Raw genomic sequence first — 14,392 nt, forward strand, 5'->3', positions numbered from 1 at the left:
AGCGGTGCGCCTAACCCCAGGCTGCCTGTGGAGGGAGTATCGCGAGAGCGGAGTCCTGTCCCCTGCCTGTGCTTGCCACGCTGGATTTTCAGACCTCTGGCCTGACTCATTCCACCTTGCAGTCAAAGCAGTGGAAGTGTGTGTATTGGGCCCTGACTGCCTCCTGACTCGGCACGTTTTCTTCTGGGCTACTTCGATAAGAAAAAGCTTCCAGCCGAGCCAGGGCCTCTGACCCAGCTCCTGCAGGCCACAGCCGGTGGAGTTTTGAGTTGGTAAAGTGACAAGACCTTGTACTCTCAAGAGTCGATGTCTGCTAAGGAAGTGTCTCTGGGTCGTGCTATTGCTTGTATTAGTTGAAGGAGTTTTGGTTTCAGATACCAGAAACCAACTTGAGTTAAGCAAAACCCCAGGGAGGAATTTATTGTGAGGTTGCCATGGGGCATCAAGGGCAGGAACGCTGCTGGGCCCTGGGATTTGGACCTAGAAACTACCCCCAGACCCTCCTCCTAGCTCTGCTTCTACCTCCGTGTTACAGAATGGGGTGCCCTCCACCGTCCTTGCTCTCAGTACTCTTAGACCAGTCTAGACCCTCTGGCTGCCTGCATTCCCAAGTCCACGTGCCGGGGATGGAGAACCTGAGTGGGCCAGCTGAGGGTAGGGGCTGCCCCTGGCTCCCATCTGCTGTAGCCAGGGTTGTCAGCTGCCAGGAGCTCATGCCAACCGGGCAGAGATTGTGGGTCTCAGCAGGGGAGTGGGCAGGCCCTCTCCCATACCTCCGTGGAGAGGCGAGGCGCCGCACCATCCACCTGTGCTCTGTGTTCCCTGTGTGCAGTACCTGTTTCTGTCATTCTTTCCTCAGGCCCTCAGCATCCTCATGCTCCCGCACAACATCCCATCCAGCCTAAGCCTGATCACCAGTATGGTGGATGACATGTGGCATTACGCTGGCGACCAGTCCACTGATGTGAGTGCTTTCTGCAAACCCACAGGACACCAGGAGAGGCTTGGGTTAAGCATTTTTTCGGGAAGTTTGTGAAAGGTCTTTGATCACAGAGCCTTTCAGTGGGCCTGCAGTGCCACTCCTGTCTTGGAAAGGAGAGACTAGGGACGAGGAAGCTCCCTCAACAAGCCATAGTGGGACCTACGTCCTCATTCAAGGATGCACGCTCGAGCCACAAACCAGTGATTATTCCCTCTGTCCCCTCCTGGTGACACAAGCATCAGAGGGCCTGGTGACAGGGCTGCCGTTTTATACTCATTTCCCCTCAATCTCCTAAGACTCACATTCTGCAATGTGATTTCTCAGTGTGTGTCTTTCATGAGACTGATTTTATTTATTTTTTTAAAATTTTTTTATGTTTATTTCTGAGAGAGAGAGAGAGAGAGACAGAGCGTGAGCAGGGGATGGGCAGGGAGAGAGGGAGACACAGAATCTGAGGCAGGCTCCAGGCTCTGAGCAGTCAGCACAGAGCCTGATGCAGGGCTCGAACTCACAGACTGTGAGATCATGACCTGAGCTGAAGTCGGATGCTCAACCGACTGAGCCGACTGAGCCACCTGAGCCACCCAGGCGTCACTCATGAGACTGATTTTAAAAAAGTGAACAGAACGCCATGGAGCCGCTGTTGCCTTAAAAAGGAACGCCCTCCCCCTAGCCCCTTCTGGCCTGCTTTGCCAAGAGATCGATTAGCCTTTAAACAGGCACCAGGATAGCTTCTGACTTGTTAATGTTGTCATATTTCTGGTAGGAAATTAAAAAATAAAAAGTATACCTTCATAAAAGAAGTTAATATGTAATGGTACTCTGTGGAGTCCAGGCTGGGGAGGCGAAGAGCTACTCCTGCCACAGTTCTAACAAAGGACTTAATAAGCTTCCCCCATGTCGGAGGACACCACCAACAGAGCTGGTGGGAAAATGAAATTAGCAAAGAAATTAAAGGAATAAAACACAAAGCAGCTGAGTTCGTGCTCCAGAGAGCCATTTGCTGGGCCAGCCTGAAGTGGCTGAGGGACTGGAGCCCCTCGCTCCTCTTGGGTGTTCTGAATCTGTCCGTGGGCCTGTCTCAGCCCTCACTTTACTGGTGAGCGTACCATGGTTTGGTCATAGCTGGCTGACCAGAGAACCTCCCCAGAATTTAGGCGGCCTAAGACGCAGTCTTTTCACAGCCTTCAAAATGGATGCATGTAGCAAAATCGCCTGGGATGCTAATCAGATGTCCAGATTCCTTGCACTTACTTCAGACCCCTTGACTCTAAGCTCTGAGAAGTTGGGCCCAGGAGCTTGCATTTTAATCTCCCAGTAATTTTGTTGCCCAGCCAAATTTGAGAACACCAATGTCTTGCAGGGAAACAAATGCATCTGTGGGGAAAAGAGATCAGGAGGGACCCCTTAGTGCCCGTGGCTTTGGGTAGGAACCCCCAGACTTCCCCAGCCCACAGCAGTAGCGGTGACTTCCCAGGTGGGTTTCTTTGCAGTTTAACTGGTATACCCGCCGAGCTGTGCTGGCTGGCATCTACAACACGACAGAGCTGGTGATGATGCAGGACTCGTCCCCAGACTTCGAGGACACTTGGCGCTTCCTGGAAAACCGGATTAACGACGCAATGAACATGGGCCACACTGCCAAGCAGGTAGTTGGGGCTAGCCATTTGGGAAGCCTCCTCACTAGGCACACCCGCCTCCTCCTGAAGGCTTGCCCAGGGAGTGTGCCAGCCATTTCCCTAAGAGCCATACTTGGGCCATTTGTGGTTGTGATCATAAGCTCTTCCTCCAGTCCACAGGGTCCTCATGAGTCCCCCCTCCACCCCCGACCCCCGCTTTTGTCTTACCTGTTTCACCTTTGAGCTTGTACTGGGGGCTTAAAAGAGCCTGACCCTGACTCCTTCTAGGTAAAGTCCACTGGAGAGGCACTTGTTCAAGGACTCATGGGTGCAGCAGTGACGGTAAGGACTGTCTCACTCATCCCTGCCCTCCTCCCATCCCCGTCCTGCCCTGTGACCCTTAAAACATGTGTCAATGTTCCCAAATCTTTTAAACTAGAAAACTCCTAATAAGACGGACAGTGATTCAGCCCCAGTCTCTGATCCTCAGTACCTCATCTCTCTTTTTTTTTTTTTGCTGCCATTAAAAAACATTGCTGATTCCCAGGCCCCTCGCATGTCAGATCTGTGGATCTTAGCCATGCCTGCCGCCTTGAAAACCCCAGTCTCTCCCACTGGAGTCCTAATGGCAGGGCAAGGCCTCATCACTCTGTTTCCTTCCCTGTATCAGCTCAAGAACCTGACCGGTCTAAACCAGCGCCGGTGAGCGGGATGGGGTGTGAGCTAGAGTGCCCAGAGGAAAATCTGCAGATATATTGGAAGGGCTTTGAAAGATATGAAGTGCCGCCCATGGAACAGGGTGTTAATGAGAAAACACTGAAGGACTCCTGAGTCACTACGACAGCCACCTGGAAACCACAGAGCACTTAATACAGCTGTAGCCTGCGATCAGGCTACTTCTTCAGTTCTAAATACCAAGCCAGGCCTCCTGATGCCTTTCTGCATTACCACTGTGTGACTGAAAAAATGAGGCTCTCATCCCAGCGTTCAAGCCACAGAAACCCAGCATGTCCCTATCTATGGTCTCACAGATACTTGATCATGTCTTAACCTTCCTAGAGTAATCTCTGGGGCTCCCAAATCAGAGTCAGGCTGTGAAACCTTTATAAAGTGGCAGCCCATCCCCAGCACAGCACAGACTTGTGCACACAGGCGTTCCTTGCACCCCTCCCCTTTCTGGTGTCCTGAGATGCTGCACCTGGGAACCCCTCAGAAAGCTGCCTCACTTGAGACTGGTGCCTCCTGGACAGTGGTGCCCAGCCTGGCCAGAGGCATGAACCCAGGCCGTTGTCGCATTACACCAGCATGTGTTGTAGGGTTAAGAGTCTGTACAAATAGTAATAAATATGTTTGAAGCAGTTTCTTGTTGCGCAGTTGGTTTCCATCTAGGCCACAGCGGGTATCCGAGACCTCAGAGGGAGACAGAAGTGTTGTGGAAAAGGCTTGAGGCTGGCGTCCAGGAGACCTGGGTTCTGGTCCTGGTGTGGCCTAGTGCTAATGGGTAATTACGGCAGCTCTGCCTCTCTGGGCCCGTGCTTCACTTCAGTAAGTGTGGGTGACAGTGGCCTTGCCCCTGACCATTACTCCCTGGGCTGCTATTTTCTATCACTAATTATTTCAGTGATCCGTTCTTTAGCATTAATAATTTTCTGTTTATACACTGGCTGAGCTCCCTTTGCAAGTCTGGTTAACGGTTGTTTTGGTCTTCTCAGGTTACAGTAACAAAATACCACAGACTGGGACTTAACAACAGATACTTGTTTCTCACGTTCTGGAGGCTAGGAAATCCAAGATCAAGGTGCCAGCCAATTCAGTTCCTAGTGGTCTTTCTGACTTGCCACCTTCTCCCCATGTTCCAACAGGACAAAGAGAGCTCTAGTGTCTCCTCCTGTTCTTATAAGGGCCCTATTCCTACCCTCAGGACCTCTCATAACCTTCCAAAGACTCCCAACTCCAAATGCCATTGTGTTGGGCGTTAGGCTTCAGCATTTTAGAGGGACACGGTTCGGCCTGGGGCGTCTGTCTCCTGCTTTGCCATGTCTTTTCTAGGTCCCCTGGGGAAGTCACAAGCTGATCAGTGTTTCCAGTCCTTTGGCGTTTCACTGGCCCCCTTCCGCACCTCTTTAATTCTTTGTATTGTGACACCCTGGCAGGTCCCCTATGGTAGCTCTTGCAAATTTCATCCCATGCTCTCTTATCCTTCATAACATCCCTCTCGCACTCCGCAGACAACCATAATTCTTAATTTACTGAGATGACACAGGCTATGAAGCAAAGGCCCCCTCCATGCCCTTTCCCTCTGCCTCAGGAAGAGGTGTCATGTCTAGCTAAATCAAACTCTTTATCTCCTAATTCTGCCCCCTAAATGTAGCTCTTGCCAAGTTCTACTTTAGAGCCTCTTCTCTGTATGAGCAGCTGTCACCTTTTGAGGCCCATTCAAACCTTTCTCCAGGCTGTTGAGAGGAGTTTGGTAATCTTTATTGAGCATCCACCCTGTGAGGGGCACACTGCCAGGCATGCAGAGATGCGGGTGCAGAGATGAAGGGCCCCTATCCACCCGCCACGACTACACGGGCTGCAGATGATGCATTGAATGGGCGTTGTATCTTACTGCATTTTCCAAAGAGCACGATCCAGACTTGGGGGTGGAGGGAAAGGGTACGGGTATATATTTACCATTCTACTATACTTTGCTAAAGTATGCTTCTGTTTTTCCGTAAATGGGCAGATTTACTTCATTCTCTTAAAGACATCATAGTACTCCTATGTTCGTGTATTTAACCGTCAATGGACAATTAGTTTTGTTATCTTCTGCCATTACAAGCAGTGCTGCAGTGAACGCCCCGGTACGTGTATCTTTGCTGACAACTGCAGGCATTTTGGCAGTATGAATTCCTGGAAGTGTTGTTGTGGAATCGAGGGCGTGAGCACGTTTTGTCAAATCCGCCCCTCAAGGTGGTTGCGCCTGGTGCCCTTAAAGCAGGTGGGGGTGTGAAACGCCAGGCTCGGAGCGGCCGCGGCCTCCGAGCAGCAGGCGGCGCTGTGAGCGTGTCTGTGCGGAAGCGGCGCGGGCCGCGCTGACCCACTTCCGGCGACGGCGGCGGCGGCGGCGCACGGGTGCTAAGTCCTAGGTTCCGGCGGGTGGTTGGGCACGATGCCGTATGCCAACCAGCCCACCGTCCGGATCACGGAGCTCACCGACGAGAATGTCAAGTTCATCATCGAGAACACGGACCTGGCGTAAGGCCGCTGAGGGAAGAGGCTGGCGGCTGTGGAGCGCGGGGGGCTCGAGCGCGGGCCGGGTGGGGGTCGTGTCCTAGAGCTGCGTTCGGATGGCGGGGTTTTTGCTTTGGGAACCGTGGGCGCGGGGCGCCAGCGTCGATGCTGCGGCGCCCTCACGCCGATTGGTTTTCATCCCTCAGGGTGGCCAACTCCATTCGGAGGGTCTTCATCGCCGAGGTGCCCATAATAGGTAAGCGAACCCCACCTCTCGTTGCCCACACACGCCCCCACACACCTCGGGGCCGCTGCCCGCCCACACCCAGAGCCTGGTGGGGCCGGTAGTGGGGGCTCTGAAAGGACAGCAGTGCTGGAGATTTGATAAGACCCTGTACCCTCGGCCCAGGGCCACTTGGGTCCACTCTTAACCTACGGGTTGGCGAAGAGCATGGGTTCGGGAGTCTGCGTGTTCGGGTTTGAACACCGTTTTCATTTACTGCCCCTGTGAAACTTGGGCAAGTGTTCAGCTGCGTGCCGTGTTTTTCTCCGTGGCATTCGGACGTTAACAGTGCTTGCAGAGCGAGGGCAGGGATTGAGTAACGGAATCTCTCCTAAATGCCTCGTGTTGAGTACCGGTAGATGTCTTTTTATGAATCCGGTCCTTCAGCCGCACTTAGGGAACACGTAAGTGCCAGGCAGGGTGCTAGGAACTGGGACTGCAAGGCTGCACCGTGCAGGGTTCTTGCCCTGATGGAGCACACAGTGGGGTTGCCCGGGAAAGGCGAATCCGCAGCTGACGCTGCTGCGGGGTAGCCTTGGGTCAGTAGTTGAGAAGTAGAGCTACAGTGCTGTTGGCGTTTAGAGGGAGGAGGATCGGCTCTGGTTCCAGCCACGTCGCTCCAGGTATTTTTCACCCTTATAAATATACTACAGGTATTTTCGGAGTGTCAACTCCAAGTTTGGGTTGGAGAAAGGAATGTAACTCGGCTGCTACAACAAGTGTGCAGACTCCTAAGGAAATAAGCAGGCCAAGGGATTGGTGAAGGAGAGCGTGGGGCTTCCACCATGGCAATCCCCAGGCACTTCTTCAACTCAGAGCTTGGCGTGCTGATCCTCCTCCTCCTCCTCCTCCTCCTCCTCCTCCTCCCTGACCACTCCATGTCTCTGGGCCTCAGTTTCATCATGAGTAAAATGAGGGAGTTGTACTTTGTGAGGCGGCCCTGACATTAGAGGCTGAATGCCATTTGCCCCACGCATTCAGTTCTGCAGATGATTCTGATCACCTGCTACATTGCAGACCACAGGGGGAATACAAATGTTAAGACATCTGAAGACCCCAGCTCCAGGATTCTCCGAAGCTTGAGGTAGAGACAAGACATACACAAATATAACACAGTGTAAAATAGGACAAGTGTCTTTAGTCTGGACAGAGTTTTGTGAGGGGAAAGCTTGCAGGGAGGAAGTGTTGGTATCTGTATCACAGAGGGCGGGCAAGGCTTGGTTTGTAGGAGGCTCAGAGGATTTACACCTGCGCAGGAGAGGGTAAGGGCACGTGGGAGTAGGGGGTTATTGGGAGTAAGGAGGCGGAGTCAGAAAAGCCTGGCTTATGGCCCTTACTTGGCTTGGGGAAACAATAGAAAGTATAGGACAAAGCGGGTTGGGTCCTAACTGGTCCTCTTCTGACTTCCATTCCTAGTGTCCACACCCCTTTTGGTAGTTGGGCTCCAATGCCATTTGATTTATGAATTTGTTTGCATACAGGTGTTAATGTGTTTAAGTCAAGTGTGTGTGGGAATACAGTCCTTTCTACTAGCTCATTGCTGGTAGGAATTGGGTTTGATACTTAGTATGATGTGCACATTAAAGGAATTCTTTACGTGTTGGTTGATTGATAATAAAGAGTTAAATTGAGTAATTTGGTCATTGTATCATAAAATGAGATATGGGCCTGTGTTACCTCTGTGAGATTGACCTTTTTTTTTTTTTTTTTTTTTAAGAGAGAGAGAGTGAGAATGCAAGCCGGGGAGGGGTAGAGAGAGAGAGAGAGGGAGGCCCAGAATCTGAAGCAGGTTCCAGGCTGTGAGCTGTCAACACAGCACCCAACACGGGGCTTAAGCTCACGAACCGTGAGATCATAACCTGAGCCAAGTCAGACACACTCAACCGACTGAGCCACCCAGGTGCCCCAATTTTCCCTAACTTTTAAGTGCCCAAGTAGTTTGTGTTTATGGATTTGGTGTTGACACGGATAGCAGATGTAAATGCTTCTCACAGAAATATTCAGCTTAAAGAAACCTGCCATGCTGTTCCCTAAGTCAGTATTTTTTTGTGTGGGACAGGGAACCCCCTGCATTAAATCTGCCTGAGTAGGGATGGAGGCTGTGTTGCATGTGGTTCTTGTTAAAATACAGATTCCTAGCCCCCACTGGAGCTGTGGAATCAGTTTCTGGCAGTCTGGCCCAGGCCCCTGCAATTTAGTAAGCATCAGGTGCTTCTTAAATCTTGAGAACCACTGCTCGAGGTCTTTAATTTGGTGGCCGAACTGCATGTCTGCTTTCTTGTTTTGTTTTTTTTAGCCATTGACTGGGTTCAAATTGATGCCAACTCTTCAGTCCTTCATGATGAGTTCATCGCTCACAGGCTCGGTGAGTGCCGGGTTGTGAAAGGTGGAAGGGAGGGGGCTGTGCCTGGTGTCAGAGGAGGGAGCCTCCTCACTCCCAAGGGGGCTTCTAGGTTCTCCTTTTGACTTGACCATTTGGACTGCTTTAAAATGTCTTTCTGTTTCTTCCAGGACTAATCCCCCTCACAAGTGACGACATTGTGGACAAGCTGCAATACTCCCGGGTATGCTGTGTGATTGGGTGGGATGTGCGTGGGGGTAGGGGGCTCAGTTCTCAGGGATTTTCCTGATGTTTTCCTTCTAGCTTTTAGAAAGACAGCATGGAAATGTTGCCTTAGAGCCCAAGCAGGCACTGGTCCTTGGTCCTGCCAGGCTTCAGATGATCAGGCTCCAGGGGCATCAGGGAGTTTCTCCTGCCAGCCACACAAGATGGGGTATACACCAGAATACCCATTTATACCAAGCAGTGGGGGCTCTGCCTTTTCAGAGTCTGATCTGTTCAGACTCTGCTCTCCAGGGTGTCTTTTCCCAGTAACGGGAGTCTAGGAGGCTGAAGGGAGTCAACAGAAGGTTAGGGAGTTAGGGAGAGGTAGGGGTGAGATCAAGGAAAGAGAGTGGGGCTGTCCCCCACAGCAGCACCTGAGGGCTGTTGTCTGCCAGATATGTGCCTCTCTTGTAGGTGGTCCTCGTTAAACGTGGCCCTTCCTCTAGGGCCGTGTTTCCTTCCTGTGATATGTTAACAGGCCTTGGACTTGGGAGGAGTGGGACAGGACTAGGTTCCCTGCATCCTTTCCCCAGGGCTCCATTAAATAACAGCTTGAGACTCTTCCCCCTTGGTGGCTTTGGGTGATCCTTAATCAGCCCATCCTCTAATATTCCCAAGGTCGTGCCATTTTTGTGTGGCTAATTTGATATGTGTTAGAAATCTATTTTTTTTGAATTTTTAAAAAATGTATATTTATTTTTGAGAGGAGAGGGAGAGAGATAAGAGTGTGAGCGGGGGAGGGGCAGAAAGAGGGGGAGACACAGAATTCGAAGCAGGCTCCAGGCTCTGAGCTGTCAGCACAGAGCCCGACGTGGGGCTCAAACTTACGAACTGTGAGATCGTGACCTGAGCCAAAGTTGGATGCTTAACCGACTGAGCCACCCAGGCACTCCTAAATCTGTGTTTTTTAAAGAGAGATTGAAGTACACAGGAAAGTGTGGAGATAATCTGACCAGTACTCTTGCTCCCACCAAACAGCTTGTCATAGTCCAACATTTTGCAATATTTGCTTCACGTTTCCAGATTTTTGTTCGTAAGAAATGAAACATCACAGATATTGGTGGGGACAGTTGTACAACCAGTTGAACAGTTTGGCAATGTCGTGGGTAAAGATATGCATGCCCCATGACCTAGCAGTTCCATCCATTAAGTGTTTTTCTAGTATTTGCTGAACAGAGATGTTATGGTCTCCTCTCCTTTTTTCTGTTTGTTTTTTTTTTTTTTTCCTGAAAATCTACAGAAGAGTTAGAAGAATCAAATAATAAACAGCCACTTACTTTCAGCTTTAGTTACCAATTGCTAATATTTCACTACATCTGCTTTGTTTTTCCTATCCGTGTTATTTTTGTTGAACCATTTGAAAGTTGCAGATACCATAACACTTTTCCCCTAACTACTTCAGCATGCTTGTCCTAAAAATAAGGATATTTTCCTACATGACTATGCCATCATGCTTAAGACTATGAGCATTATTTTGTCGTATTTCAAATATTCAGATTTTCCTAGTTGTCCCTCACATGTCCTTTCTTGCTTTTTGTCATCCAGCAAAGATCCATGCATGCATTTGGTTGTTATACTTCTTTAGGCTCTTAATCTCAGATCCCTCTCCTTTATGATATATATTTTTTTGAGGTTGTGTACCTTTTCATCTCTTTCATGCCAGTTTCTTTAATTTAGTGTTTTTTTAGTAGGTTTTTGTTTTTGTCTTTTTGTTGTCTCCTAATGCGGGGCTCGAACTTACAACTCTGAGAACAAGAGTCACATGCTCTACTGACCGGGCCAGCCGGGTGCTCCCCTTCCATTTCTTTCATATATATATTTATATTCACTTATTCATTCATTTCTGAAGGGGGGTAGTGGAAGGCAGAGAGAAAGGGAGCGAGAATCTCAAGGAGGCTCTGCCCTGTGAGCACAGAGCCGGACACGGGGCTCCATCTTGTGAACTGAGGTCATGGCCTGAACTGAGATCAAGAATCGGATGCTTAACCGACTGAGCCACCCAGGCACCCCAGGCATTTCATATTTCTCATTAGGGTCTCGGTTGCCTGCCCGCCTCACCTGTGTGTGACTGCACACTGTCCAGGTGTGGCCTCTAGCTCTTCCTCCTTGTCTGAAAAACCTCAGAAGCAGGTTAGATGTTCCTCATTGGCCTGAGGGGCGAACAGTTTGCTTGGTTACATTCCAGTAACCTGCCTGAAGTTAAACTGCAGCAGATGGTCCCTAACGTGGGAATGGATTGCTTCAAGAGTCGTTGCTTAAAGAACTGTTGCTAATTATTGAAGCCGAGTGATGGTTACGCGGTGGTAGTCTCTTCTGCTTTGCTCTGTTCTTGTGAATGCATGAAATTTTCCATTATGGAAAGGTTTTTTTGCTTTGTTTTTAAAAGAAAAAGTAGTCTAGAACTTGAAAGAACTTTACTGTTGTTGCCTGGATCATTTTATTTTAAATGATGATTGCATTCCCGAGCTAGTCCACATAGTTCATGGGAAGCTGCACTCTAAAGCGTGAAAGCATCATTCTCTTGCTTAACGCCTTGTATCCCTGAAGAAGGGCGCTCCGAGGGCCAGGGTGAGAGTTTAGCAATGTGTCTCCCGGTGACGGCCTGGCAGCTGCTGGAGGTGGAAAGTAAACCCAGGCGTCAACAGGTACGGGTGGTCTCTAACTGGGAAGGGCCTGCACTTGGGCGGCCCGGGAGAATGGTGTACCAGATTGGCATGGCCCACGAGAGCCTGGAGCCCGAGAGCAGCCCTTTTACATTAAGAAATCTAAGGAACTGGGTGTTAGAAGCAGGGAGCTCAGGGCTCACCACCTCTCCATAGGCTCACTCCTGCTTGTCTTCCCGCCTCAGGACTGCACGTGCGAAGAGTTCTGCCCCGAGTGCTCAGTGGAGTTCACTCTTGACGTGCGGTGCAACGAAGATCAGACTCGTCACGTCACGTCTCGAGACCTCATCTCCAACAGCCCCCGGGTCATTCCAGTCAGTGTCTCACAGTGTCCTACCCAGGACCTTTGTTCTCCTCCTGGCTCGAAGTGAGCCAGACTCGGTGGTTTCTTACAAGATGCTGATTTCCCTTGTGTTACCCTCTGCCTTCAACTGAGCCTGGTGCCTAAAAGTGCTAATAATTCTGGACAGTAGCCAGGGTGGACAGGAGCATTGTTGTGCTGTGTGCCCACCCTCTGTCACCCGAGGACCCTTTGAGAGGGTACTGTTTTGACTGAAAAGGCTGTCACCAGGCCGTGAGGCAGAGGCTGGAGTCCAGCTCCAGCACAGATTTAGTCCTAGTACCCCTCATTCCCAGGCATCCTGTCCCTGGTCGGCAGGTGCGGGAACGTGGTTGCCAGAAGAGGTGACTGGGGAGACGAGCAGCTAATAAATGCCTCTGTTTGGGCTCCCTCCAGGTGACATCCCGGAACCGAGATAATGACCCCAATGACTACGTGGAGCAGGACGGTAAGGGGCTGGGGGGAGTATGCGGATCTCTGCCCGGCTCGTTCTGCAGGCCAGCACGGAGGCAAGACCAGACACAGCTTCTCGTGCTCCCTGGTCTCTGTCAGCTGACCTTTGGGCCGTTTTTCCTGATTGTGTGGTCTTCTGGTGGTATTCTGGGTCAAAATTCAGGGGACGGTGTCTCTGTCGGCCCTCGACTGACTCACACCTCTCCCCACAGACATCCTCATCGTCAAGCTGAGGAAGGGCCAGGAGCTGAGACTTCGAGCCTATGCCAAAAAGGGCTTTGGCAAGGAGCATGCCAAGTGGAACCCTACCGCAGGGGTGGCTTTTGAATATGATCCTGACAATGCCCTGAGGCACACAGTGTACCCCAAGCCTGAGGAATGGTATGTTCTCATTGGGAGTAAAGGCATTTAGGGTGGGCTGGTGTGGAAATGGCTCTCAGTCACTGGGGTCAGGGCGGGCTCACTGTGGACATAGTGCCCTAAAAGCAGCTGTAGCAGCCCTGTGCTGACCTGTGTTTGACCTCAGGCCAAAGAGCGAGTACTCAGAGCTGGATGAAGATGAGTCACAGGCTCCCTACGACCCCAACGGCAAGCCAGAGAGGTAAGATCCAGGCCAGCACATGAAGTGTGTAAGAATGTATGGTTTTGGTGCAAGGTCTGAGTCGGGAGACCCTTCCCTCACGTCCCAGTGCCCGTGAGCTGAGGAAGGAAGGGTAGCTGCAGAATCCATGGTGGGTGCAGGTCCCAGGGCAGGTGATCATCCCCCTTGGTCACTGTGGGATGAGGGGCCCTGCGGTTGTTCATGCTGCTCCTCCTCTGATGTGCAATCCCCAAAGAAGAGGTCTGCCCAGAGCCAGAAGTGACCAGTCTTCTGACAGTGAATGTGAGCCACTGCTAACTTGACCTTCCACTGTCTCCATGTGGAACACATCCACTCCGAAGTGTTTTAAGGTTTCCCCAGTAGCTTTTTGAGCTAGCCGTGGCCTCCTTGGAGTCCCGTAATGTGCAGCAGGACCCCCGTTAGTAAGAGGTTGAAGCCACCCAGGAGAGAGCGCATGATCCGAGGCCGACGCTTGGCTGAGGCAACCTGCCTCGCAGAGGGCTCTCACCAGACTCTTCCTCTTAGGTTTTACTACAACGTCGAGTCCTGTGGCTCTCTGCGCCCTGAGACCATTGTCCTGTCAGCCCTCTCTGGATTGAAGAAGAAGCTGAGTGATTTACAGACCCAGTTAAGCCACGAGATCCAGAGTGATGTCCTAACCATAAACTAGCACAGCTCACCTGTTTGAACAAAAAAGGAGAGGCATCTGGGCCAGCAGCTGGATTTCTCTCTCCAGAGCCTCTTCTAGCTCCTGGGATGTGGACAGCTGTTGGCTCGGGCTTCTTGGCAAACCGTCAGTACCCACTAGAAAGGGAGCCGTATGGAAGAGGTGGCCTATCCCAGCTTTGCTCAGATTGCCAGGCATGCCACTGGCATTTGAGGCAGGACAGTTTTTTACTAGACCTCTCACGTCCCTGGCTCTGCCCACTCATTGCCAATGGCATTCCCCAGGACATCCCTTCCAACGCGTTTTCTTATGTGCCTTTGGGGGAGTCTGTTGAGAACCACTGAGCTGGACTCTCTTCTGTTGGTCATTTCAGGTCTTCAAACCCTTTCTGTCCAACAGTTGGAGGTTTCACAGTTGTACCTTGGACTTGCGGTGTTAGGATTGAGTGTTAGAACCCTTATTCAAGTTGCCTACAACCCCTTCCAGTCCCTGCCCAGAGCCAGGCTGCTGGCACTTCGCTCAAATCTCCAAGTGTCCCTAATTTGAGAACCCTTAGAGAAGAGTGTTAGAGCCTGGCTGCCTCCCTGCCCCAGGTAAACCCTGTATTTCATTCTCTACCCGTTATGAACTTCACTGCCAGTAGCCTGATTATTTAAGTTTGGGTGCTGGGGGGCAAGGGCCTTAATGAAGGGAAGGTCTGGCCTTGACCCCTTACCCCTGTAGGGTAGAATCATGCCCAAAGTAGTTAATTAGGCAGCCTGGCAGGAGAAGCCTGGAGAAAACCAGAGATTCAGTACAGAAAGGAAGGGATATTTATTGATTCAGGAGTTGTCTTTTTAAAAGTTTTTATTCTTGGCAATAAAGAGCACAACATAATCTCCTTCATGCGTCATCGTGCCACTAACTTGAGCCAGCCGGCCCTACCTCCCTCTCCAAGGCCTTTGGTGCCGAGCTGGCTGTGGC

General features: G+C 51.0%; 2 protein-coding genes across 3 annotated transcripts in view; both read left to right on the forward strand.

Moving 5' to 3' along the window:
• The window catches only part of COQ9 (coenzyme Q9), a 14,478-nt gene extending 10,518 nt beyond the window's left edge, over positions 1-3,960 (forward strand). For both annotated transcript variants that reach the window (XM_042968628.1, XM_042968629.1), the window contains exons 6-9: positions 860-964; positions 2,476-2,631; positions 2,890-2,943; positions 3,272-3,960. In XM_042968628.1, coding sequence (XP_042824562.1) covers positions 860-964; positions 2,476-2,631; positions 2,890-2,943; positions 3,272-3,307 — 351 coding nt within the window. In that variant the 3' untranslated portion in view covers positions 3,308-3,960. The remainder of the gene's footprint in view (positions 1-859; positions 965-2,475; positions 2,632-2,889; positions 2,944-3,271) is intronic.
• A 1,742-nt stretch (positions 3,961-5,702) lies between these two features.
• Positions 5,703-14,310, forward strand: POLR2C (RNA polymerase II subunit C). The gene is made up of 9 exons (XM_042969409.1): positions 5,703-5,841; positions 6,024-6,073; positions 8,397-8,465; positions 8,612-8,664; positions 11,554-11,682; positions 12,105-12,156; positions 12,374-12,542; positions 12,688-12,762; positions 13,288-14,310. The coding sequence occupies exons 1-9, from the start codon at positions 5,756-5,758 to the stop codon at positions 13,430-13,432; spliced, it is 828 nt and encodes a 275-aa protein (XP_042825343.1). The 5' UTR covers positions 5,703-5,755; the 3' UTR covers positions 13,433-14,310.
• Positions 14,311-14,392: the final 82 nt, after the last annotated feature.

This window comes from Panthera tigris, chromosome E2 (assembly GCF_018350195.1).
Source record: "Panthera tigris isolate Pti1 chromosome E2, P.tigris_Pti1_mat1.1, whole genome shotgun sequence".
Lineage (NCBI taxonomy): Eukaryota > Metazoa > Chordata > Mammalia > Carnivora > Felidae > Panthera > Panthera tigris.

Bases quoted from the DNA above. Each gene is read 5' to 3' on its own strand.
- POLR2C (XM_042969409.1), top strand. From the start codon at position 5,756: ATGCCGTATGCCAACCAGCCCACCGTCCGGATCACGGAGCTCACCGAC. The intron at 5,842-6,023 runs GTAAGGCCGCTG...TTCATCCCTCAG, and splicing joins ATCGAGAACACGGACCTGGC to GGTGGCCAACTCCATTCGGA. The intron at 6,074-8,396 runs GTAAGCGAACCC...TGTTTTTTTTAG, and splicing joins CGCCGAGGTGCCCATAATAG to CCATTGACTGGGTTCAAATT.